This window comes from Macaca fascicularis, chromosome 16 (genome assembly GCF_037993035.2).
Source record: "Macaca fascicularis isolate 582-1 chromosome 16, T2T-MFA8v1.1".
NCBI classification, from domain to species: domain Eukaryota; kingdom Metazoa; phylum Chordata; class Mammalia; order Primates; family Cercopithecidae; genus Macaca; species Macaca fascicularis.
In genome coordinates this window covers 38721052-38745934 of record NC_088390.1, presented here as the reverse complement: position 1 = coordinate 38745934, position 24883 = coordinate 38721052, and the positions used below count along the sequence as shown (strand labels likewise).

At 44.4% G+C, this 24883-nt stretch overlaps 2 protein-coding genes and 1 pseudogene across 26 annotated transcripts in view; 2 read left to right on the top strand and 1 right to left on the bottom strand.

Annotated features, from left to right (window-relative positions):
- Nucleotides 1–5401, bottom strand: part of ZNF207 (zinc finger protein 207) — a 32375-nt gene extending 26974 nt beyond the window's left edge. For all 24 annotated transcript variants that reach the window (XR_010582116.1, XR_010582117.1, XR_012425508.1 and 21 more), the window contains exons 1-2: nt 5233–5401; nt 3680–3806 (exon numbers count right to left, since the gene is read on the bottom strand). Coding sequence is in view for 7 of the 24 variants with exons in the window: in XM_045375159.1 (XP_045231094.1) it covers nt 3680–3806; nt 5233–5273 (168 nt within the window). In the remaining 17 variants the exon portion in view is untranslated. The remainder of the gene's footprint in view (nt 1–3679; nt 3807–5232) is intronic.
- A 5254-nt stretch (nt 5402–10655) lies between these two features.
- LOC135967816 (putative oocyte-secreted protein 1 homolog) lies at nt 10656–11264 on the top strand (annotated as a pseudogene).
- Nucleotides 11265–12714: 1450 nt separating this feature from the next.
- Nucleotides 12715–24648, top strand: C16H17orf75 (chromosome 16 C17orf75 homolog). 2 transcript variants are annotated; one of them, XM_005583403.5, is made up of 10 exons: nt 12715–12893; nt 13613–13693; nt 14953–15078; nt 16521–16664; nt 16918–16975; nt 19765–19884; nt 20369–20433; nt 20605–20741; nt 21786–21889; nt 23343–24648. In XM_005583403.5, exons 1-10 carry the CDS (start codon nt 12754–12756, stop codon nt 23556–23558), a joined length of 1191 nt encoding a protein of 396 aa, XP_005583460.1. In that variant the 5' UTR covers nt 12715–12753; the 3' UTR covers nt 23559–24648. The 2 variants fall into 2 exon arrangements, with proteins under 2 accessions (XP_005583460.1, XP_073875093.1); XM_074018992.1 differs by lacking the exon at nt 21786–21889.
- The last annotated feature ends 235 nt before the right edge of the window (nt 24649–24883 follow it).

Genomic DNA, 24883 nt, shown 5'->3' with positions numbered 1-24883 from the left:
AGATTGCCTAGAAAGGAAATCTAGTAGCATGGCTTAAACTAGCCACCCGTACATTATATGCTTCCACATTTCTATCTCCTGTTTTAACTTCTGTGAATTCCTGACCTGTACATCAAACTGCTTAGGTAACCTTTCCGTCTGAATATTTAATAGACCTCAAACATACCTACACTCAAAATTAACACAGGCCTCCCTTATTCTCATTCTTAAGTCTATTATTCCTGTAGCTTTTCACATTTCGATATATGCTAACTCATTTTTCACACTGCTCAGATAAAACATTTTTGAGACAGGGTCTCACTCTTGTAGCCCAAGTTGAAGCCGAGTAGTGCTATCACGGCTCATTGCAGTCTTGTCCTCCCTAGCCCAAGCGATCCTTCCTGCCTCAGCCTCCTCAGTAGCTGGGACACAGGCACATGCCACCATGCCCAACTTTGCATTTTTTGTACAGATAGGGTCTCATTACATTGTCCAGGCTAGTCTCGAACTATTAGGATCAAGTGATTAGTCCAACTCGGCCTCTCAAAGTGCTGATTACAGGCGTGAGCCACCGCACCTAGCCAGACCATCTTGAGATCACCCTTAACTCCAGTTTTTCTTATATCCCATATCTAACCTATCAAACTCTGGTCTCTGTTACCATCTCCTCTTGTCTGTAATATTCCAAGTCTTCTAAACTGGTCTCACTGTACTTTGCACTCTACTTTCAACCCTGCAGCCAGAAAAATCCTTTTAAAAAAGTCTTACATGCTGGACGCTGTGGCTCATGCCTGTGATCCCAGCACTTTGGGAGGCCAAGGAAGGTGGATCAGGTCAGGAGTTCAAGACCAGCCTGGCCAAGATGCTGAAACCCCATCTCTACTAAAAATACAAAAAAATTAGCCAGGCACAATGGTAGGCACCTGTAATCCCAGCTACTCGGGAGGCTGAGGCAGGAGAATCACTTGAACCCGGGGAGCAGAGGTTGCAGTGAGCCAAGATCGCGCCACTGCACTCCAGCCTGGGCAAAAGAGACTCCATCTCAAAAAAAAAAAAAAAAAAAAAAAAGTCTAACGGAGGCCAGCTGCAGTGACTTATATCTGTAATCCCAGCACTCTGGGAGGCTGAGACAGGATCACGTGAAGCCAGGAGTTCAAGACCAGCCTGGCCAACGTGGCAAAACCCCATCTCTACTAGAACTACAAAACTCAGACAGGCACAGTGGTACACGCCTGTAATTCTAGCTACTCAGGAGGCTGATGCACGAGAATCACTTAATCCCAGGAGGCGGAGGTTGCAGTGAGCCCAAGACAGAGCAAAACTCTATTTACTTATTTTTTTTGAGACAGAGTGACAGAGCATACATCTCTATTTAAACCCCCATTTCATTCAGAATTAAAGAAAACAGCCAGGTACAGTGGCTCACAACTGTAATTCCACCACTTTGGGAGGCTGAGGTGGGAGAATCGCTTGATCCCAGGAGTTGGAGAACAGCCTAGGCAACATAGTGAGACCCTGTCTCTATAAACTAAAATTTTAAAAATAGCCGGGTATGGTGGCACACACCTGTGGTCCCAGGTACTCAGGAGGCTGAGGTGGAAGGATCATTTGAGTAAGGGAGTTCAAAGCTGCAGTGAGCTATGATCTGCACTCCAGCCTGGGCAACAGGGTGAGACCCTGTCAATCAATCAAAAGAAAATGTTCTTATCCACATTATCCAATATAATAGTTAGCTACGTGACAGAGACACTGAACATTTAGCTATTCATAGAATTTAAAATAGCCACATGTAACTAGTGGCCGCAACAGTGAACAGCTGTGGGTCTAACATGTAGTAGGTTCTCTAACATATTTTTTTTTTTTTTTTGAGACGGAGTCTCTGTCACCCAGGCTGGAGGAGTGCAGTGGCACAAACTCAGCTCACTGCAACCTCCACTTTCCAGGTTCAAGTGATTCTCCTGTTTCAGCCCCCTGGGTAGCCAGGACTACAGGCGCCCGCCACCACGCCCAGCTAATTTTTTCTATTTTTAGTAGAGATGGGGTTTCACCATGTTGGCCAGGTTGGTCTCAAACTCCTGACCTCAGGTGATCCATCCGCCTCAGCCTCCCAAAGTGCTGGTATTACAGGCGTGAGCCACCGCACCTGGTCAACATTTTAAAGTGAGTATTAAATTGTTGTTAAAGTATATGGAGTGAAAAGGATCTATGTCAATTTATCTTTAAACCCAGAGAAACCATGTCTCTCTACCTCCCACCAACAGTAGTTTCCAATGATTGGGTATTTGATCTTCTCATATTTCTCTAAGGTATAATTTAGCAAAAGTACAGACGGCTCTAGGACTAAGCAAAAGTAGAATAACGTTGAATGAGACATGAAGGTACTTACTAGATCTTAAAAACTGTAAGTTACAATGCTCTATTTTCTAAAAGAACTTAAGAAACCTAGAAATGATTGTTACTATTACTATTATTATTTTGGGGATGGAGTCTCACCCTGTCGCCCAGGCTGGAATGCAGTGGCGCCATCTCGGCTCACTGCAACCTCCACCTCCAGGGTTCAAATGATTCTCCTGCCTCAGACTCCCCAGTAGCTGGGATTACAGGCACACCCCACCACACCCGGCTAATTTTTGTATTCATCATGTTGGTCAGGTTGGTCTTGAACTCCTGACCTTGTGATACGCCCACCTCGGCCTCCGAAAGTGCTGGGATTACAGGCGTGAGCCACCGTGCCTGGTTGAAACCTAGAAATTATCAAATGAAATACAATTCTCGGCTGGCACAATGGCTCATGCCTATAATCCCAGGGCTGTGGGAGAACGAGGCAGGAAGATGGCTAGAACCCAGGAGTTTGAGGCTGCAGTGAGCCATAACCATGTCACTGCAATCCAGCCTGGGCCACAAAGCAAGGCCGTCTCTTAGAAGCAAAGAATACAACGCTGCCATTCCAATAAATAAGTTGCTGAAATTAGCCTGGCCCCAAGCTACAGATAATAACAAATCCTTCAATGGCAGTGAGTAATGACAGCTAATTAAGTATTAATCCTTATGGCCAGACCACCTACAAAATCTAAATCGCTGATCCTTGTTCTCTGCTCCAAGAACTCAGGAAATATTTTGTGATTTCAATCTGTTACCAATCTACTCTAGTAAGGTACTATCAAACTAAATACAAATATAAACTCTCTTTAAACATAAAAAGCCAGTTTTGTTTATTGTTTTGATGGCTATCGAACAATTTTTTTTTTTAAGGCTGACTAGCTATCTTATCTTTTGCAGTAAGTAAATGAACAACAACAACAAAAAAATTACAGTTGTCAGAGAAATAAATGATTATTCTTTCAGCCAGGCACGGTGGCTCATGCCTGTAATCCCAGCACTCCGGGAGGCCCAGGTGGGTAGATCACCTGAGGTCAGGAGTTCAAGACCAGCCTGGTCAACATGGTGAAACCCCAGTCTGTACTAAAAATACAAAAAATTAGCCAGGCATGGTGGCGGGCGCCTGTAGTCCCAGCTACTCGGGAGGCTGAGGCAGAAGAATCACTTTAACTGGGGAGGCGGAGGTTGCAGTGAGCCGAGATTGCATCACTGCACTCCAGCCTGGGCGACAAGACTGAAACTCAAAAAAATAAAAAAGATTATTCTTTCAAGTTGTTTCCAAATCACAAGCGGACAATAAATACAGAAGAAAAATCCTTACCTGCATGCAATGAATAGCTAAGCCAGGTCCTGTATACAATTTCTTGTGACATATATGGCATTTAAAATGCTTTGCTTTTTGGTGCTGTATAAGGATCTTCTCATCATCAAAATCTCTATTACAATACCTGATCAATACTGTTAAGGCACAAAAACAGCATAATGATGACACTGCCTGTAATAAAAACACACGGATAACACTACAATATAGGAACAGCTAAAACCAAAATAGTACTGTACAGAAACCCTGCTTTTGATATTTATTACACAATTAAGGACTGCACATGCCATGTAATTTCAATATTTTCAATTTCCTAGAAGCCTATCTCTCTTCACTACCTCAAAAAACACATCAGTCATCAGCAATATACTTTGTCAAATTCCTATGTTCAACAGAGATGTCTGTGAAACTTTTGTTACAAATATTTCAACATTTACAAATGCACACTGAGGACAGGAAGGAGTTCAGTTAAGAAATCCCCAAGGTTCTGTCTAGACAATTACTTCACTAGATACGTAGACGATAGCCATAACTGGATTAGGAATTTAGCAATATTTAGAATCTAAGATTACATGGTGAACAATAATCACATAATTTCGAATGAACAATCCACAAAACTGTTTCCAATTCCGAATGAATTTGTTGCCAAGCAATGTATTTAAATTCACATATCAATAAAATCAATAAAACAGAATTCTTACCTCACTACTCAGATTTTCCTAAAATCACATTACAGAATTCGTAACCGTATTTAAGCTATTTTTAAAGCTGTTACATAAATGCAGTACTGTAACAAGCCGCCTTTACGTACAAAACTAAACAAAATCAATTTTAATGTAAAGAATATTAACGATTCCGGAAAAAGTATTAAATAATACCACACTGTAGTAAGAGTTTTCCTTTCTAATAAGATAGTCATTTTTTAGTCCTACAAAGTTGGGTAACAGAAACTCCACCCTGTGAGAACGCTTCCTGCAGATTAAGGCGCCCCTGGGTGAGACACGGAAGCTAGTTCTCCTCCAGCCCCAAGAAGAAAAAAATAAAAAAGGTTCGAAACCAGGGTTGACTAACTTTGGCCTTTACTAAACCGCCAATTCGAAAAAACACAAAGCACCCATAAAGTACATAAAAACAGAAAAAGTGGGTGACAGACTGGGAAGCTCTTCCCCAACCCTCCATGGAATTAATAAGCCTATCGCACTCGAAGAAAAGTCCCTTTGTTGAATCGTCACCAAAACAACGGAATGTGGCTGAATAGTCCCTAGGGGACACTGTCCTTGGCGGAGGGGTCCAGGCCGCCTCCCAGAGTCCAAAATTCGCACCAAACAAGATCCACCTGAGTCAGTCACACGATCCACAACTGCAAGATCCTCTCGACCTCGGAATACCATTTTCCTAGAAGCCTTCCCAAGTCCAATCCCAGCCACCAGGCCACCCACGCCGACGCTTAAATACAAACGCTCCACGCCATAGGCCAAACCCAGGCCTCCCAGTCCCAGGCCCCACCAACCGGCACCCCAGCGCGACCTCGACTTCAAACCGACAAAGGATACCAGCACCACGGCTTCAGCTGCTTCTTCTTCTTGCGACCCATAACTGTGTTCTACCGACAAAGTAAAAGGGAGGAGAAAAGAAGCAGGAGAAACGAGGCGAAAATCCCTCACTTTCCCGACCCAACGGCTACGACCGCGTCCCACAGGAAGCAGACACAAAATGGCCGACGGCCTCGTTCGCCGCTCCGCCTCCCGTCAGGCACTGCGGCAGGAGGCGGAGCCAGGAAGGGAGGGTCACAGGACGCAGACCTCCGCCCTGAGTGGGTGGGACTAAGAGGCGCGAAGAGGTGGCTGACATCTTGTCCGTTTGAGAGTCTTTCGCTTTCGCTGTCAGTGCTTGCAGAGCGCTTCGGATTTCTTTTGTAAAGGAGCCAGAGACCTAGGTACGCCAAGGCACATGCAAATGGAAAACAGAAAACGAAAAAACGGGAAAGACTGCCAGTGCAGTTAGGGCCGATCACAAATAGAGATAGAGACAGCGCCCAATTTTAATTTTGTTTTAACAGTAAATGTTGATTATGTGCCTATTAAATGCTAAACCAAAGAAGTTAGTCTCTGCTTTGTAACTCGCAGATTGGTGACAGACGAGTACACAACGCAGAGCTCTCAGTGCGGCGTTGGGGGAAATGTGAAGTGCTGTAGGACCTCAGAGAGCGGGAGTCCTAAGGCGGCCGTAGTGGTAGTGATCATTGGGTTGTCAAGAAAGGTTTTGTTTTTCTTTGTTTTGTTTTATTTTTCTAAGACGAAGTCTCGCTCTGTCGCCTAGGCTGGAGTGCAGCTGCGCGATCTCTACTCACTGCACCCTCTGTCTCCCGGGTTCAAGCGATTCTCCTACCTCAGCCTCCGGGACTGCAGGCCCGCGCCACCAAGCCCGGCTAATTTTTGTATTTTTAGTAGAAATGGGGTTTCACCGTGTTAGCTAGGCTGGTTTCGAACTCCTGGGCTTAAGTGATCCGCCCGCCTCGTCCTCCCGAAGTGCTGGACGGCAGGCTTGAGCCGCTGCACCCGACACAAGAAAGGTTTCTTGAAGAGTCAAAGGGAGCAAGCAAGGTGAAGGAAAGGGTATCTCAGTAAGGGAGCAAAGAGTTGAAGTCTTTGAGGCTGGGCACGTGAAAACACTAGTCGTGGTAAGCCTGGAGCTGATAGCCGGGCGCGGTGGCTCACGCCTGTAATCCCAGCACTATAGGCCGAGGCCGGGGCCGAGGCCGAGGCCAAGCCTGGCGGATCACTTGAGGTCAGGAGTTCGAGACCAGCCTGGCCAACATGGTGAAACCCTGTCTACTAAAAATACAAAAATTAGCCAGCCGTAGTGGCAGGCGCCTGTAACCTCGGCTACTCTGGAGAATGAGGCAGGAGAATCACTTGAACCTGGGAGGTGAAGCTTGCAGTGAGCCGAGATCTCGGCATTGCACTCCAGCCTGGGTGACAGAGCGAGACTCCATCTCAAAAAAAAAAAACAAAAAAAAAAAAAACTGGAGCTGTCAGTGAAGGTGCTGGTCACAAGAGATAATCCTAGGGAGGCTAGCAAAGGCGGATTCTGGCAAACCCTAGAAACATTGTCAGAAGTTGGATTTCAGGCTGAAGTCTCTGAGAAGGCACAGAGGAGTTCTTTTTTTCTTTTTTTTTGAGACTGAGTCTCGCTCTGTCGCCCAGGCTGGAGTGCTGTGGCCGGATCTCAGCTCACTGCAAGCTCCGCCTCCCGGGTTCCCGCCATTCTCCTGCCTCAGCCTCCCGTGTAGCTGGGACTACAGGCGCCCGCCACCTCACCCGGCTTATTTTTTTAATATTTTTAGTAGAGACAGGGTTTCACCGTGTTAGCTAGGATGGTCTCGATTTCCTGACCTCGTGATCCGCCCGTCTCGGCCTCCCAAAGTGCTGAGATTACAGGCTTGAGCCACCGCGCCCGGCCTGGCACAGAGAAGTTCTAAGAGGGCAACTGGAGGATCATGCAAGTGAGAGGTGGTTAAAAGCCCAGTGCTTGGGTTCATAGTCCACCAGTGCCACTGCCTAGCTGCCTGACTTTGGGCAAGGCACTTAAACTTCATCTGGCTGCACTCAGAACAGAGCTTGGCATATAGTAATAACTAGTGATGTAAATTATGTGTTACTATTAAAAGCAGAAAATAATAGCAGATATCCATGGAGCACCTACCGTGTGCCAAGCATTGTAGTAAGTTTTAACATTATTTATCTCAGCCTCTGGGGTAGGAGCCATTATTCAACTTGTTAACTTGTTAATAGAGATGAGATAAAAGAGACTTAAGAGAGCTGGAATAATTTGCCCGAAAGCACAAAGTAAGTGTGGAGCTGAATTGAATTTTAAAGGATAAGTTTAGGCTGGGCGCAGTGGCTCACGCCTGTAATCCCAGCACTCTGGGTGGCTGAGGTGGGTGGATCACCTGAGGTCAGGAGTTCGAGACCAGCCTGGCCAGCATGGTGAAACCCAGTCTTTACTAAAAATACCAAAAAAAAAAAAAAAAAGTAGCCAGGCATGGTGGGACACGCCTGTAACCCCAGCTACTCGGGAGGCTGAGGCAGGAGAATCACTTGAACCTGGGAGGCAGAGACTGCAGTGAGCCAAGATTATACCACTGCACTCCAGCCTGGGCGATAGAGGGAGACTGTCTCAAAAAAAAAAAAAAAAAAAAGGAAGTTCAGGCTGGGTGCAGTTGCTCAAGCCTGTAATCCCAGTGCTTTGGGAGACCAAGGCAGGAGGGTGGCTTGAGGCCAGGAGTGTGAGATCAGCCTGGGTACCATAGTGAGACCATCTCTATCAAAAAATGAATTAAAAAATGAAAAACTTCAAAACCATATTGCAATGTGCTGAATATTCCCCCAACTGCTTGAAACGTAATCACCAATGTGATAGCATTAAGAGGTGGGAGCTTTAGCAGGTGATTAAATCGTGAGTAAATGGGTGGATTAGTGAGTTTATTAAAGTGCTGGAAGGAACTAAACTTTCTACTCTCTCCTGCCTTCCACCAAATGAGGATGCAGCAAGAATGCCCTCATCAGACACTGAGTACTAGTACCTTGATCTTGGATTTCCAAATTTCCAGACCATAAGAAAATAAAATTCAGTGGGCGTAGTGGCTTCCGCCTGTAATCCCAACACTGGGAGGCTGAGGTGGGTGGATCACCTGAGGTCAGGAGTTCGAGACCAGCCTGGCCAACATGATGAAACCCTGTCTCTACTGAAAGTACAAAAAAAATTAGCTGGGCATGGTGGCGGGCGCCTGTAATCCCAGCTACTCGGGAGACTGAGGCAGGAGAATCGCTTGAACCCAGGAGGCGGAGGTTGTAGTGAGCCAAGATCGCGCCATTGCACTCCAGCCTGGGCAATAAGACCAAAACTCCATCTCAGGGTAAAAAAAAGAAAAAGAAAAGAAATAAAATGCTGGCCAGGTGTGGTGGCTCATGCCTGTAATCCCAGCACTTTGGAAGGCTGAGGTGGGTGGATCACCTGAGATCAAGAGTTCGAGACCAGCCTTGCCAACATGGCAAAATCCCATCTCTACTAAAAATACAAAAATTAGCTGGGCATTGTGGTGGGCACCTGTAACCCCAGCTACTCAGGAGGCTGAGGCAGGAGAACCCAGGCTGAGGCTTGAACCTTGCAGGTGGAGGTTGCAGTAAGCTGAGATTGCACGACTATACTCCAGCCTTGGCGACATAGTGAGACTCCATCTCAAAAAAAAAAAAAAGAAAAGAAATACAATTCTGTTACTCATAAATTCCCCAGTCTGTAGTGTATTGTTATAGCACCACAAACAGATTAAAACACTTTTACTATGAAAGCAATAAAATATTGCTGTTAGTTGGGAGGCTTAGGCGGGCAGATCACTTAAGGTCAAGAGAGAGACCATCCTGGCCAACATGGTGAAACCCTGTCTCTGCTAAAAATACAAAAATTGGCTGGGCGTGGTGGCGTGTGCCTGTAGTCCCAGCTACTTGGGAGGCTGAGGCAGGAGAATCACTTGAACCCAGGAGGCAGAGGTTGCAGTGAGCCAAGATTGCGCCACTGCACTCCAGCCTGGCGACAGAGACTCTGTCTCAAAAAAAAAAAAAAAAAAAATGCTGTTAGAAATTAAAGAAGGCCTGGTGGGCTAGATCATTCCCAGCACTTTGGGAGGCTGAGGTGGGAGAATCACTTGAAGCCAAAAGTTTAAGGCAAGCCTGGGCAACAAAGCAATATCCTATTCTCTATGAAAATAAAAATTAGCTGGGTTTCGGTGGCCCAGAATGGTAGAGTGCAGTGATGCAATCGTAGCACACTGCAGCCTCGATCTTCTGGGCTCAATGGATCCTCACACCTCAGCCCACCAAGTAGCAGGGACTACAGGGCCATGCCACCATGCCTTGCTAATTTTTTTATTTTTTGTCGAGATAAGGTCTTGCTTTGTTGTCCAAGCTGGTCTTGAACTCCTGGGCTCAAGTGATCCTTCTGTCTTAGCTTCTCAAAGTGTTGAGATTACAGGCATGAGCTACCATGCTGTGCCTCTCGTTGTAGTGGGTTTATAGATAAGCAAGGGGAGGAGGCTAGAATGATCCATGTGGCCATGGATTAGGGCTGGAGACACCAGTATGAACTCATGTTTATTTTAAAATAGATACACAGAGAAATATTTATGGATATGGGTATATACTCAAGTTAGTATAGATACATGTATTTCCTTGTCTTATCAGCTGAGAGGGCCTAGAAGCAATAATGCCCCATAGCAAGCATACTTTGCCCCCGGGTCTTGGTTTATAATACCATTCTCCAGTAACCTGAGGTTCTTGGAGAAATGACTGATTTGGGCCGGTCACGGTCATGGCTTATGCCTATAATCCCAGCACTTTGGGAGGCCGAGGAGGGCGGATCACGAGGTCAGGAGTTCGAGACCAGCCTGACCAACATGGGGATTCTTCTGCCTCAGACTCCCGAGTATCTGGGACTACAGGTGTGTGCCACCACGCCTGGATAATTTTTATATTTTTTAGTAGAGACAGAGTTTCACCAGGTTTGCCAGGCTGGTCTTGAACTCGTGACCTCAGGTGATCCACCTGCCTCAGCCTCCCAAAGTGCTGGGATTACAGGTGTGAGCCACTGCACCCGGCTGGGGTAATTCTTTTCAACCTAGAATTCAATGTCCAATCATATCAGTCTAAAATTCTATTTCTTTCTTCCCCCCTCCCCAAGACGTAGTCTCGCTCTGTTGCCCAGGCTGGAGAGCAGTGGCACAATCTTGGCTCACTGCAGCCTCTGCCTTCCAGGATCAGGTGATTCTCCTGCCTCTTGATTTGATTAAAGCAAATTAAGAGAATAAACCATAATCTAGAAGAAAATGGGATTAACAGGGAAGAATGTGAAGAAATCCAGATTGGAATAGAAGAAAGGGCTGTTGTGGGGACTCTGTATTAGTTTCTTTCTTTCTTTCTTTCTTTCTTTCCTTCCTTCCTTCCTTCCTTCCTTCTTTCTTTCTTTCTTTCTTTCTTTCTACCCTGTCTCTATAAAAAATAAAAATACAGCTGTTTCCTGAGTGAGATTTGGTTTTCAGTCCGGGCAAATGAAGACCATTTTGGGGTTAAAAGGGCTCTTTTTTCTCCATTCCTTGATATGGACCTGTGCTGGGGACTGGTCAGCTATTCAAGTATCATGCACCCAGTTTTGGTTCTGTGCCAGGATTAAACCCATGATATTTCACAATTTGTATATGAACCCCGATGAAGTGTTTCTAGGAGGTGGTTGCCTTGTAACCTATGTTTTGCCAAATATCTACTATGAGTTTTTCTACCATCCTCGTGACTGTGGTATTGTAACTTAACCTCTCCAGGAAGTTCTGCTTAAAACTAAAATCAAGTGTATCTCAAGAGACTACTGTCCGATCTGAAATGCCTCTGTCGTGTGTTGTCCGCAATTAGAATCCTCTTTTAAATGTAGTTGAAATGAGAGATAAGGAAACTGACAATGTTACTAAATGGGAGATAGAGGTGAGGATACACATTGTGAATTAAGACATGGCAGTAACTTCTGCAACACAATCTTTTAAGAATGTGACTGCTATACTCCCTTGTTCATCAAATGAGTACCCTTATTGCAAGAGAAGAAACTGTGCTATCCACTTTGATATTGAGAGGCAATTTGGAATCTCTGCTGGGATTGCTTAGGACTGAGGATTTAATGTGCTATTTTGTGAAAATCTGAGAAGCAGGAAGGGGATTTAATGATCTCAACTGTTATCCATCTGAAAAACCTAACTTGTAATTTTAAATAAAATGGCAGGCTGCCTTCCAGTATTCCCTTTTTAAAGTAGGAACTGCCCCTGCTTTTAACTTTATGAAGTTTTATTTATGAATAAAGTTTGTACTACTAAAAAAAAATACAAAACACACGCACACACACGGTGGCTTAAAACAATGGAAATGTATTGTTTCACAGTTCTGGATGCTAGAAGTTGACATGGAGGTGCTGGTGGGGACATACTCTCTTGAAGCCTCTAGTGGAGAATCTGTTCCATGTCCTCTCCTAGCTTCTGGTGATGACCATTAATCCCTGACATTCCTTGGTCTGTAGACACATCACTGCAGTCTGCCTCCCCCTTCACGTGGTGCTATGGTTTAAGTGTTTGTCCACTCCCAAATTCATGTTGAAATTTAACTGCCATTGTAAGACTATTAAGAAGTGGGGCCTTTAAGAGGTGATTATAAATTGCCCACTCTTTGGTATCCTTTTATAGCATCATAAAATGAACTGAGACAGAAAACTGGTACCGGAGAATAGGGTGTTGCAGAAACAAACACCTGAAAATGTGAATTGGTGTTAGAACTGGGTAATGGGCAGAGACTGGAAGGGCTGCTGGGATTACAGGCGTGAACCACCACGCCTGGCTAATTTTTTGTACTTTTGGTAGAGACAGAGTTTCACCATGTTGCCCAGGCTGGTCTTGAACTCCTGACCTCAAGTGATCCGCCTGCGTCGGTCTCCCAAAGCACTGGGATTACAGGCGTGAGCCACCGTGCCCGGCCTTTTAGTTTTTACATAGTCAGATTTTTAAAACGTTTTCCTGTATGATTTCTGTTTTATTATGTTTGGAAAGACCTCCTTAACTTCAAGAATTAACATTATCCCATATTTTCACTTTAACAAAATTCATTTTAAATTCTTAACTTTTTTATCGAACGGGTGTCTGTGCGTGCTGGCACGCGAACAAGGAGGCAGACACGTAGCCTTATTCTTTTCCATGTGGCTAGGCAGTTGTGCCACCCTCATCACATAGTAAGTTTCCTAGACGACTCAAAGGAAAATAAGTTCAAAATAAATGGTAAAAGTTTTTCAGTAAAGGCGAACTCAGTACGCCTGTCAGCCCCTGTGGGGTGAAAAGCCTCCCTTTCCAGGGCAGTCTTTGCCTGCGAACCCGGGAAAACCAGCGGAACGCAGGTGTGCGAGAGCCGGGAGCCGGACGAGCCCGGATACTGACGGCTGCACGGCAGCAGGGGAGCGGTTTGGCGGAGACACAGGGCCACCCAGAGGCCGTCGCGATGCTCCCCTCCTTGCAGGAATCGCTGGATGGAGATGAAAAGGAACTAGAGAGTAGCGAGGAGGGAGGCTCAGCCGAGGAGCGGAGACTCGAGCCGCCGTCCAGCAGCCACTACTGTCTTTACAGCTACCGCGGAAGCAGGTGCTGGCGCCCAGCTCGGCCTGCCAGCCCGCCTGCCCCTGCGGCCCCGCCCCCGGCCCGCCGCCCGGCCTTGCACCCCACCCCCGGCCCGGCGGCCCGGCCGCTCCTAAAAGCCATCTTCTCCTCTCCCAGCCAAGGTCTCTGGCCTGAAGGGCGCTCCTTGCCTCACGCTGCTCTTCCCAGCCCCCATCGTGGACTTGTATGCCTGGCCCAACTATGCCTTTGCCCTTCATCTGCCCCTATATCATCCCAGCTCCTTACTCTGCGGCTGCCCTTTGTTTAGCGCAGTGCCCCGCACGCTCAATAATTTCAGTTCCCGTCCCCTCTCCTTTCTGTCATTATCTCCCCACTTTCTCCCATTTCTGTCCCACACACCCCCATCCCCACCCTCTGGTTTTCCTCTGTTCTTGCTTCCTCTTTTCCCTTCTCCTGACTGACTTTCCTGGAACCTTCTTGGCCCTGTCAAGTTTGGTTTTCAAAGGAGTCTCCTTGAACCTTCTGGGTATTTAGCCTTTCCTCCATCCCTTAGGTGGCCTGGAGAGAGAAGGGGCTCTTGTCAGCACTGCTGTATGGGTTTTCCTTGTCATGAGGATAGGCAGTGCACTTCCACCTTGCAGCATTTTTAGTTGACTCCTTGCCTTACCCTGCTTGCAAGGCCCCCATACTCCTCTTGGTTTAGAGCCCACAATTGATAGCACTATTGGTTTTGTGGCTTGCAGATTGGCACAGCAACGAGGGGACAGTGATGACGGAAGCCCAAGTGGCACAAATGCAGAAACTCCCTCTGGTGATGATTTCAGGTAAAAAGAGCTTCACCGTAATTCATGCATGTGCTTTTATCTTCCCTGTATCTCTGGCCTGTGCGTGTCAGTGGGTACTCTATTTCCACTGAGCTTTCCCTGAGTCAAACCATCAATTCCTCCTGTCCCCTAGGAACCTCATCCTGATTTCCTCATTGGCTGGTTCATTCAAGGCTGGGACAAACAAATCCACATACTTGTGCTTGGTGATTAGCTAGAAAGAAATCCTTTTTTTTTTCCTTTTAAATTGAGACTGGGTCTTGCTCTGCTGCCCAGGTTGGAGTGCAGTGGCATGATCTTGGCTCGCTGCAGCATCAACCTCCCCGGCCTCAGGTGATCCTCTCACTACAGCCTCCCCAGTATCTGGGACTACTGACCGCCACGCCTGGCTAATTTTTGTATTTCTGATAGAGAAATACGCCATGTTGCCCAGTCTAGTCTTGAACTCCTGGACTGAAGTGATCTGCCCACTTCTGCCTCCCAAAGTGTTGGGATTACAGGCATGAGCCACCTTGCCCAGTCCTGAAATTTTTTTTTTTTGTTGTTGTTGTTTTTTGAGACAGTCTCCCTCTGTTGGCCAGGCTGGAGTGCAGTGGCACGATCTCGGCTCACTGCAAGCTCCGCCTCCCGGGTTCAGGCCATTCTTCTGCCTCAGCCTCCCGAGTAGCTGGGACTACCGGCACCCACCACCATGCCTGGCTAATTTTTTTGTATTTTTTTAGTAGAGACGGGTTTCACTGTGTTAGCCAGGATGATCTCAATCTCCTGACCTCGTGGTCCACCCACCTCAACCTCCCAAAGTGCTGGGATTATAGGCATGAGCCACTGCGCCCGGTCCCAGCCCTGAAAATTTTAAATCATCAATTATACCTCAATGAAGTTGAAAGATAAAAAAGATAAGAATGTGTGCAGGGGTGTGATTATAATGACTGACCATGGAATTAAGGTGGAATAAGGAGGGAAATGAGATGAGAAACTTGAGAGACTGTGAAAAAGAGGTAGGGTCAGTGGATTGGGGGTTCCAGTGGAGTCACAGTACTGGAGAGAATGAGCTGGAAAGATAGGAATATTTTAAGCTATTTGATGAGGTAGATCATACTTAGTGACATACATTCCTAGGAGCTTCACCAATAGGATTTATAAGGACAGCTTTCCCCCGTCCTTAAAAGAGCCCCTGGCTTTGGTACCATTCTGTCTGACTTAATGGGTGTGAATACACTAGTCCACTGGTAAAGAATGTGTGTCTTTCATTTGTCAAGCCTCTCCTTGGCGGATACTAATCTACCATCCGAAGTGGAGCCAGAGCTGCGCAGTTTTATTGCTAAGCGTCTTTCAAAAGGTGCAGTCTTTGAAGGGCTGGGTAATGTTGCATCTGTGGAGCTGAAGTAAGTGCAAAATGTGCTGTGTCCTGAGTTTTTGTTTCTGAACTAAATATGAGAAGTGATGAGAAACTCCAAAAGATCAGCTCCTACTAGACCTGCAGAATTTGTCTTTGTTCTCTGGCAGCCCGAGCCTCACACATAAACATTTGTGGAATGGAATTAACTGAATGGCAGAGACCCTGGCACGCAATTGCACTTTATTTAATTAGCTCATTTTTTTGAGACAAGGTCTTGCTTTGTTGCCCAAGCTGGAGTGCAGTGGCGTGATTACAGCTCACTGCAGCCTTGACCTCCTGGGCTTAAGCAATCCTCTCACCTCAGCCTCCCAAGTATCTGGGACTGCAGGCAGGCACAACTATGCCCAACTAATTTTTAAATTTTTTTTTTGTAGAAATGGCATCCCACTATGTTGCCCAGACTAGTAAGTTTTGTACTTAGAAGAAAGAGTTGATTATTAAAACTAAATTTGTATACAGTTTCTAAAGTATTTTCACAAACTTTTGTAGTTTTCCTTACAAAGGGGAAATATAGCAGGTACTTTTATTTTCATTTTCAGATGAGGAAATAAACTCAGAGAAGTTTATGTAAGCTCAGGTCATGAGGCTGGTCAAATTGATGGAGTTCAGGCTTAAACATGAGCATTCTTAGTTCAATTCCAACTGTCTTTCCATTACACCTCTATTTTTTTTTCTTTCTTTTTTTTAAACAGAGATTCATTCTGTTGCCCAGGCTGGAGTACAGTAGTCTGATCTTGGCTCACTGCAACCTCCACCTCCCTAGTTCAAGCAATTCTCCTGCCTCAGCATCCCGAATAGCTGGGATTACAGGCATGCACCACCACACCTGGCTACTTTTTATATTTTTAGTAGAGATGGGATTTCACCATGTTGGCCAGGCTGGTCTCATACTCCTGACCTCAGGTGATTCACTTGCCTTGGCCTCCCAAAGTGCTGGGATTACAGGTGTGAGCCACCACGTCCAGCCTCCATTACACCTCTTAATTATAGTTCAACTCAGGCCGTGAAGTTAGCATACAGGTTCCCTCAGGAGTTTGAGGCCACATCCCAAGGATGAGGCCACCTTCAGGCACATCTGCCTGAAACATCAATTTGTAAAAGTTTGGGAGAGGGGAGAACATGCTTTTTAAAAAAATATAAACGTGGGTATGAACTAGAGTGAAATTTGTGTGAATTCTTCACGTAAGACAGGAGAATTCAAAGAAATTTCATGTATGGTAGTGGCTGCTTTAACTAAAGCCCTCCAGGGTATACATTCGTTTTTCTTTGCTGCTACAAGCACACCAACAAGAAGTCTGGGAATCTCTGAGTTAGTGGGCAGTTTAATGGTGTTGCCAGATCAAGATGACCGAGATTCAGAGCAGTCCACAAAATTATAGATGCATGAGTAACCAAAATAATGCATTTTACATTTTCTTTCTTTTCTAGAATTCCAGGTTACCGAGTTGGTTGTTATTACTGCCTTTTCCAAAATGAAAAATTGCTTCCTGAAACAGTAATGACAGACTCTGAACATAACCCTTCAGAATATGTGGTCTGTTTTTTAGGAGGGTCTGAAAAAGGACTTGAGCTATATCCTTTCTTTGGTTTTTGAGAACATCAGGAAGAAAAACATGGGAAGGCAGGTGGAAGACTATTACTACCAACCTCCAAAAAGCTTTTCTACTCCTCGTGTATTTAGTTGAATTTCATACCTTCATGTGGCCATTTTGCCTTGGCTTGCTTGCATTTGCAGCTCACATTATTTGAGAGATTTTATATTTCTCGTTGAGAGACAAAATACTGTCTTCATTATTCATCCTTTATTGCTTCCTTAAGAACATACTTTCAGGCTTGAATTGGACAAGTACGTTCAAGGGCTGAAAAATAACATGAATTGTGAGGTAAGGTGACTGACTTAATGGTTTTTAAAGACTGAAATGGGGCCAGGCTCAGTGGCTCACACCTGTAATCCCAGCACTTCGGGAGGCCGAGGTGGGCAGATCACAAGGTCAGAGACCAGCCTGGTCAATATGATGAAACCTCGACTCTACTAAAAATGGAAAAATTAGCCGGGCATGGTAGCGGGTGCCTGTAATCCCAGCTACTCAGGAGGCTGAGGCAGGCGAATCACTTGAACCCGGGAGGCAGAGGTTTCAGTGAGCCGAGATCGCACCACTGCACTCCAGCCTGAGCAACAGAGTGAGACTCCGTCTCAAAAGAATTAAAAAAATTAAATAAAGACTGAAATGATTAATATACTGTGATTGCTCTACTTGTCAAATCATATAGACACAAAGACACCTATATTCTAGAAACTTGCCACTTTGTGAGCTAGTAGAGAGGTGACTTTTTTTTTTTTTTTTTTTAAGACAGGGTCTTGCTTTGTTGCCCAAGCTGCAGGGCAGTGGTGCGATCAGGCTCACTGCAGCCTCAGCCTCTTGGGGCTCAAGCAATCTTCTCGCCTCAGCCTCCCAAATAGCTGGGACTACAGGCAGATACCAACACTCCTGGTTAACTTTTGGTATTTTTTGTCGAGATGGGGGTCTCACTTTGTTGCCCAGGCTGGTCTAGGATTCCTGGCCTCAAGCAATCCTCCCAACGCAGCCACCCAAAGTGCTGAGATTACAGATGCAAGCCATTGTGCCTGGCCTATAGGTGGTTTCTTTTTTTTTTTCTTTTTCTTTTTTATTTTTTGAGATAGGGTCTCACTCTATCACCCAGGCTGGAGTGCAGTGGCACGATCATGGCTTACTGCAGCCTTTTCTGGGCTCCAGTGATCCTCCCACCTCAGCCTCCCAAGTAGCTGATACCACAGGCATGCACCACCATGCCCAGATAATTGTATTTTTGGTAGAGGTGGGGTTTTGCCATTTTGCCCAGGCTTGTCTTGAACTCCTGAGCTCAAGTAATCCACCTGCCTCAGCCTCCCAAAATGCTGGGATTACAGGTGTGAGCCACCACACCCAGCACAGGTGATTTTAAAGGGATACAGGGAACATAGTTCTGTAAGTGCTGAAAGTTTCACAAGACTACTTCTGATGTTTTGTATCTATGAAAAATTTGATCTAGCCGGGCGCGGTGGCTCATGCCTGTAATCCCAGCACTTTGGGAGGCTGAGGCGGGCGGATCACAAGGTCAGGAGATTGAGACCACGGTGAAACCCCGTCTCTACTAAAAATACAAAAAATTAGCCCGGGCGCGGTGGCGGGTGCCTGTAGTCCCAGCTACGCAGGAGGCTGAGGCAGGAGAATGGCGTGAACCCGGGAGGCGGAGCTTGCAGTGAGCTAAGATCGCGCCACTGCACTCCAGCCTGGGGGACGGAGCGAGACTCCGTCTCAAAAAAAAAAAAAAGAAAGAAAAATTTGATCTATTCAATGGCATGTAGTAACATGCCTGGCGAGGAAGAGGATGTCCTTTTCCTGATTTCTAGGCATATAAGATTTGTATTATGGTCAGAAGTAGTGGTCCATGCAGCCTCTGGCACAAAGACATGCTATGCAATAGTATGGCTGTTCTTGAACTCAACATCAAAGATTCTTAAAAACATTCTATTTTCATTAATTGATCTTTTATGAATTAGGCATATCCATATCAACTTATTCAAACCTTTGAAAAACTGGCTGGGTGTGGTGGCTCACACCTGTAATCTCAGCACTTTGAGAGGCTGAAGCGGGCAGATCACTTGAGCCCAGGAGTTCAAGACCAGCCTGAGCAACAAGGTGAAACCCCTTCTCTACAAAAAATACAAAAATTAGCCAGACATGGTGGCACGCACCTGTGGTCCTAGCTACTTGGAAAGCTGAGGTGGGAGGATCGCTTGAGCCTGGGAAGTTGAGGCTGCAGTAGCTATGATCGCACCACTGCACTCCAGCCTGGATGACAGAGTGACACCTTGTCCCAAAAAAGCAAACAAAAACTGCTTTCAGCTTGTAGCAGTTGTTAGTCATGACTCTCACAAATTTACAACCTATTACATATATAGTAGTAGTTTTACTTTTCACATACTTAGAAGATACTGCAGGAGAGAGGAAGGGATAGTGCAGGAGTGAGCAAGGGATGCAAGTCTAATAGAGCTGTTCTCCCAGACTAGAGCTCTTCCTGTGTGACACTGGTCTTTAGGGAGCAGCATAGCCTAGAAAGCCAGATGTGCTCAGCATGCCTGACATCTGAAGTGGGGTGGAGTGCTTTGATGAGTTACTTGTATCCTTCCCTATTCACATTCTGAATACGAATGAATTCTGTATCTACATGCCTTTAGTCATTCAATAGGCACTTAATAAGCTCATACTATACATGTTTTAGACACTGTACCGCAAGTGCTGGGGAAATGAGGATTATTGAGTGAGTATCTCCATTGAGTGCACAGTATCGTGGGAGGACAGGGGCATGTGAATGCCCAACTCTTCCCTGTGAAGAAATAGCATGGAACCCTATTAATTCAGTCTCTTCATTTTATAGAATGTATTTCTTGGTGTGTTTTAAATAAATTCAGCACAGAATTAATCCTCACCCTGCCCAACAAGCCAGGAAAGATATATCGCAGTTTCTTTTTTTGAATTGGTGGTGTTAGCTTTAAAAAGGGAGGTATCTATCCTGGTCTTTTTTACCATCAAGGACATGATGAAGAAAATATGAAGTCCACTAAAGGGAAGGCTTCTATTAAAGCAAATGGCATTCTTTCTTGATTTAGGAAAGGGGCCTGGAGAGTCACAGAAAGTCCTATCTGAGCAGCTGGTTTGAGGATGTTGTATGCCCAATCCAAAGGGTTGTTCTTCTCTTTCAGGAAAAGCTTACCTTTCTGCTACATGCTGTAAGTACTGCCCAAACGAGAGCATTTCCTTAACTGAGAATCACTTTGGATCATTTAGAAACATACTGATTTTCTCCGAGTATGACTCCCATCCCTCCCCAAATATTGAAACTACGCTTGCTATCAAGATAGACCACACTTTATTTTCTCAGATCTAGAAAGTGATATTACTAAGGTAGAGCTGGATTTCAAATGCTAAGTCTTCCTAATAGGATAAAACATTTTAAAATAATTACTTTTCAAAGTCATCTGGGAAAGGTATAGTTTCCAAAACAATTTGAAAAGGTAAATAAAAATCCAAAGCAATTTTGATTCTATAAAATGTTAATGAGCAGTGGCTGAACAAGGCTCTGGAGAGTTTGTGACCAGTGCCCGTCAATCGTTGTCCAGTGTGGTAGGGACTTATAGGGACATTTAGTCATGAGTAGCTGCTCAAGAAAAACTGGAATATATATACCAATCAGGTTTCATTTTTCTCTCATAGGCTTTGAGTTATACTCCTGTTGAAGTTAAAGAATCAGATGAAAAAACAAAGAGAGACATTAACAGGTAAAGAACACAGTTTTTTCAAAGAGAAAATATTTTCCACAGCAAGATTGACATCTATGTTTGTAAACTGCTCCTCCCATCCCTTCCCCACCAGCCTAGTGCAAAATAAATTTGTTTTCACCCTTCCGTCCTGCAATATTGTTTGTGGAAATGGACTTGTGTGTGTGGCAGGTTTCTGAGTGTGGCCAGTCTTCAAGGACTTATTCATGAAGGCACCATGACTTCTTTGTGCATGGCCATGACAGAGGAGCAACATAAGTCTGTGGTCATCGATTGCAGCAGCTCCCAGCCTCAGTTCTGCAATGCAGGTGAGCTACAACCTCTGAAGCAGCCTTCCTACATCTCTTGCGAGTCCCCATCTTTGCACTGAGAGCATATGATACAACCTTATTCTTCCTGCCTTGCGCAGTTTTACATGGTTATCTCAAACAATGAGAAACCACTTGCTGAAAACAATATAATTCTAGAAACATGGAAATCATGCTATGCCTAGCAATTCCACGCCTAGTACATAAAGAAATTCTAGTATGTGTACATAAGGAGACGAATTTTAAAATGTCCATAAAGGCATTATTTGAAAAAAGGAAGGAATTGGAAGCAATTTAAGTGTTTATCAACAGGAAAACTGATAAACTGCTATATTCATGCAATGGAATATAACAGAGCAGTGAAAATGAATGAACTAGAGCTACTTGTGTCAATATAGCTCTCAAACATACTATTTAGTGAAATAACCATAAAAGAAAAAATACATAAAAGTTTTAACATATGCAGAATAATGTAGATAAGGCTGGCACACACAAAGGTATATGGGAAAAGTTTAAAGACGTCTGTGGGAATGATCATGCTTTCTGATGGGAAAGGAAGGGGGATGTGATTGGGAAGGGGCATACAGGGGGCTTCAGCCATTTTGGTATTCCTTAGCCATGTGGTGAGCACACCATTTTTTTTAGGCCATTATATAAGTCTTAAATAATTAATTATAGATGTTTTATATATAAATAAATGAGTCGGGCTTGGTGGCTCACAGCTGTAATCCCAGCACTTTGGGAGGCTGAGGCAGGTGGATCGGAGGTCAGGAGTTCGAGACCAGCCTGGCCAATATTGTGAAACCCTGTCTCTACTAAAAATACAAAAAAATTAGCCAGGCATGGTGGCAGGCACCTGTAATCCCAGCTACTCAGGAGGCTGAGGCAGGAGAATCACTTAAATCCAGGAGGCGGAGGTTGCAGTGAGCCAAGATCATGCCATTGCACTCCAGCCTGGGCAACAAGAGCGAAACTCTGTCTGAAATAAATAAATAAAGCTTTGTAAAATTTCATTTTATTTAGTCTCTCTGAAATGTTTTATAGGAAGTAACCGGTTTTGTGAGGATTGGATGCAAGCTTTTTTAAATGGTGCTGAAGGAGGTAACCCTTTTCTTTTCCGACAAGTACTGGAGAACTTTAAACTAAAGGTAATTAGTTGGCTGTGTGCCAAGTCGCACATGAAATTTTTGTCTGAATTTTAATTAGTACCAGTGACAGAGTAACAAACTTGCTTTATAGCTGTGATGCTTGTTAATTAGGATGTTCTCAAAACTGGAATTATCAGAAGACACTTACTTTAGTTTTTGGTAGCTTCTGTATACATATCATTTCTAATAAATTGGGTTGAATGCTTGCTTATATTTAAGGAACATCAGTCTTGGTCACAATTTGTGACTTATCTTAGTTGCAAAGCACAAAAAAAGTGGTTCAGTGCCTAAGTTTTCAAAATTCTGTTGGGGGCTGGGCGCGGTGGCTCACGCCTGTAATCCCAGCACTTTGGGAGACCATGGCAGGTGGAGTGCTTGAGGCCAGGAGTTCAAGACCAGCCTGGTCAACATGGCAAAACCCTGTCTCTACTAAAATTACAAAAATTAGCTGGGCATTGTGGCACCTGCCTGTTATCCCAGCTATGTCAGGAGGCTGAGGCATGAAAATTGCTTGAACCCAGGAGGCAGAGGTTGCAATGAGCCCAGATTATGCCACTGCACTCTGGCCTGGGTGACAGAGTGAGACTTTGTCTAAAAAAAAAAAAAAAAAAAAGAATTCTGATGGAGACTTGTTGTCACCTTATTTAGGAGTTTTGTTTGTTTTAAAGAGACAGAATATTACGCTCTCACTCAGGCTGGAGTGCAGTGGTGCAATAATGGCTCACTGCAGCCTTAACCTCCTGGGTTCAAGCAATCTTCCTGTCTCAGCCTCCTGAGTAGCTGAAACTACAGGTGTGCACCACCACACTCGGCTAATTATTTTATTTTTTGTAGAGATGGGATCTCACTGTGTTGCCCAGGCTAGTCTCAAACTACCGGCCCTTAAGCAATCCTTTTGCCTGGGGCTCCCAAAGTGTTGGGATTACAGCCATGAGCCACCATGCTAGGCAGGAGATTATTTTAAAGTATTTTTACTTCGTATAAGAGATTTTCAGCTGGGCGTAGTGGCTCACGCCTTTAATTCCAACACTTTGGGAGGCTGAGGCAGGTGGATCACTTGAGGTCAGAAGTTTGAGACCAGCCTGGCCAACATGGTGAAACCCTGTCTCTACTAAAAATACAAAATTAGCCGGGTGTGGTGGCGCACACCTGTAGTCCCAGCTACTTCAGAGGCTGAGGCAGGAAAATCACTTGAACCCAGGAGGCGGAGAACAAACTCCAAGATCGAGCCATTGTACTCCAGCCTGGGCAACAAGAGCGAAACAAGAAAAAAACAGAGAGATTTTCTTCTACCAAGGGCAAAGCATACTGCACTGTAAATTTTGGAAATATGTAATATGAAAAGCAAACAATTCAGGAAGATATGTTGAGTTCTCAGCTGGATAGGAGTTATTTTTTTTAGCTTCATTATTATTTCACTGAACACATTTTTAACTGGGTAATCTTTTTCTAGGCCATACAAGACACAAACAATTTGAAGAGATTTATCCGACAGGCAGAAATGAATCATTATGCTTTGTTTAAATGTTACATGTTCCTAAAGAACTGTGGTAGTGGAGATATACTTTTGAAGATTGTTAAAGTGGAACATGAAGAAATGCCTGAAGCCAAAAATGTGGTAGCTGTCCTTGAAGAATTCATGAAAGAAGCTCTTGACCAAAGTTTTTGATCATATGTTTTCAGATAATTGTATGATCAAGTGATATATTTAAGTCTTAGTGTTTGAAATTGCAGTTATAATTGTTCATAGGATTGCTATTTAAGATGATTTGAAACTCAATCCAGATTTTCTTTTCGTATTTTACCAATTTAACTTAAACAAAAATCTGAGGAACATCTTCAAATGAGTCCTGGACAGATGCGTATGTGAGAGTTATGGAATTTTCTTCACTGAGTCCTAGACAGACGCGTATGTGAGAGTTGTGGAATTTTCTTCACTGAGTCCTGGACAGACGCGTATGTGACAGTTGTGGAATTTTCTTCACTGAGTCCTGGATAGATACATATGTGAGAGTTGTGGAATTTTCTTCACTGAGTCCTGGATAGATACATATGTGAGAGTTGTGGAATTTTCTTCACTGAGTCCTGGACAGATGCGTATGTGAGAGTTGTGGAATTTTCTTCACTGAGTCCTGGATAGATACATATGTGAGAGTTGTGGAATTTTCTTCACTGAGTCCTGGACAGACGCGTATGTGACAGTTGTGGAATTTTCTTCACTGAGTCCTGGATAGATACATATGTGAGAGTTGTGGAATTTTCTTCACTGAGTCCTGGATAGATACATATGTGAGAGTTGTGGAATTTTCTTCACTGAGTCCTGGACAGATGCGTATGTGAGAGTTGTGGAATTTTCTTCACTGAGTCCTGGATAGATACATATGTGAGAGTTGTGGAATTTTCTTCACTGAGTCCTAGATAGACGTGTATGTGAGAGTTGTGGAATTTTCTTCACTGAGCCGTAGGTAGATACATATGTGAGAGTTGTGGAATTTTCTTCACTGAGTCCTGGACAGATGCATATGTGAGAGTTGTAGAATTTTCTTCACTGCGTCCTAGATAGACATGTATGTGAGAGTTGTGGAATTTTCTTCACTGAGCCGTAGGTAGATACATATGTGAGAGTTGTGGAATTTTAGTGTCTCACTGGCCCCGTAAATTCCAGGCTTCAGGAAGCTGTTGCTTAAAAAATTTCAGAGATGATTTTGTTTGTGGCTTTTCTCAGGAAAAGCCTGAGTCTGCTGCAGTATTTAGAAAAACCATAATACTTCCTTTTCAATGGATTGTAGCTTTAAAAAAAAAAATGTAATCCTAGTCTTAGAACAGATTAATACCACTACACCATTTCAGAGATAGATCTGTGCATCCTGTGGGTGCTTGATACATTTTTTTGTCTAGTTGATAATGGCATGGATGATAGTCAAGATTTTAAGTCAATATGCAAATCCTGAGTATGTAGAAAATTAAATGAGCTTTAAAAATCGATGCACTAGC

What these genes read in the sequence shown, in the direction of transcription:
- C16H17orf75 (XM_005583403.5), top strand. Translation starts at nt 12,754, where the DNA reads ATGCTCCCCTCCTTGCAGGAATCGCTGGATGGAGATGAAAAGGAACTA. An exon ending in CCCTCTGGTGATGATTTCAG is followed by an intron (nt 13,694 to 14,952) that starts GTAAAAAGAGCT and finishes TCATTTGTCAAG; the next exon opens with CCTCTCCTTGGCGGATACTA. An exon ending in TCTGAAAAAGGACTTGAGCT is followed by an intron (nt 16,665 to 16,917) that starts ATATCCTTTCTT and finishes TTAAGAACATAC; the next exon opens with TTTCAGGCTTGAATTGGACA.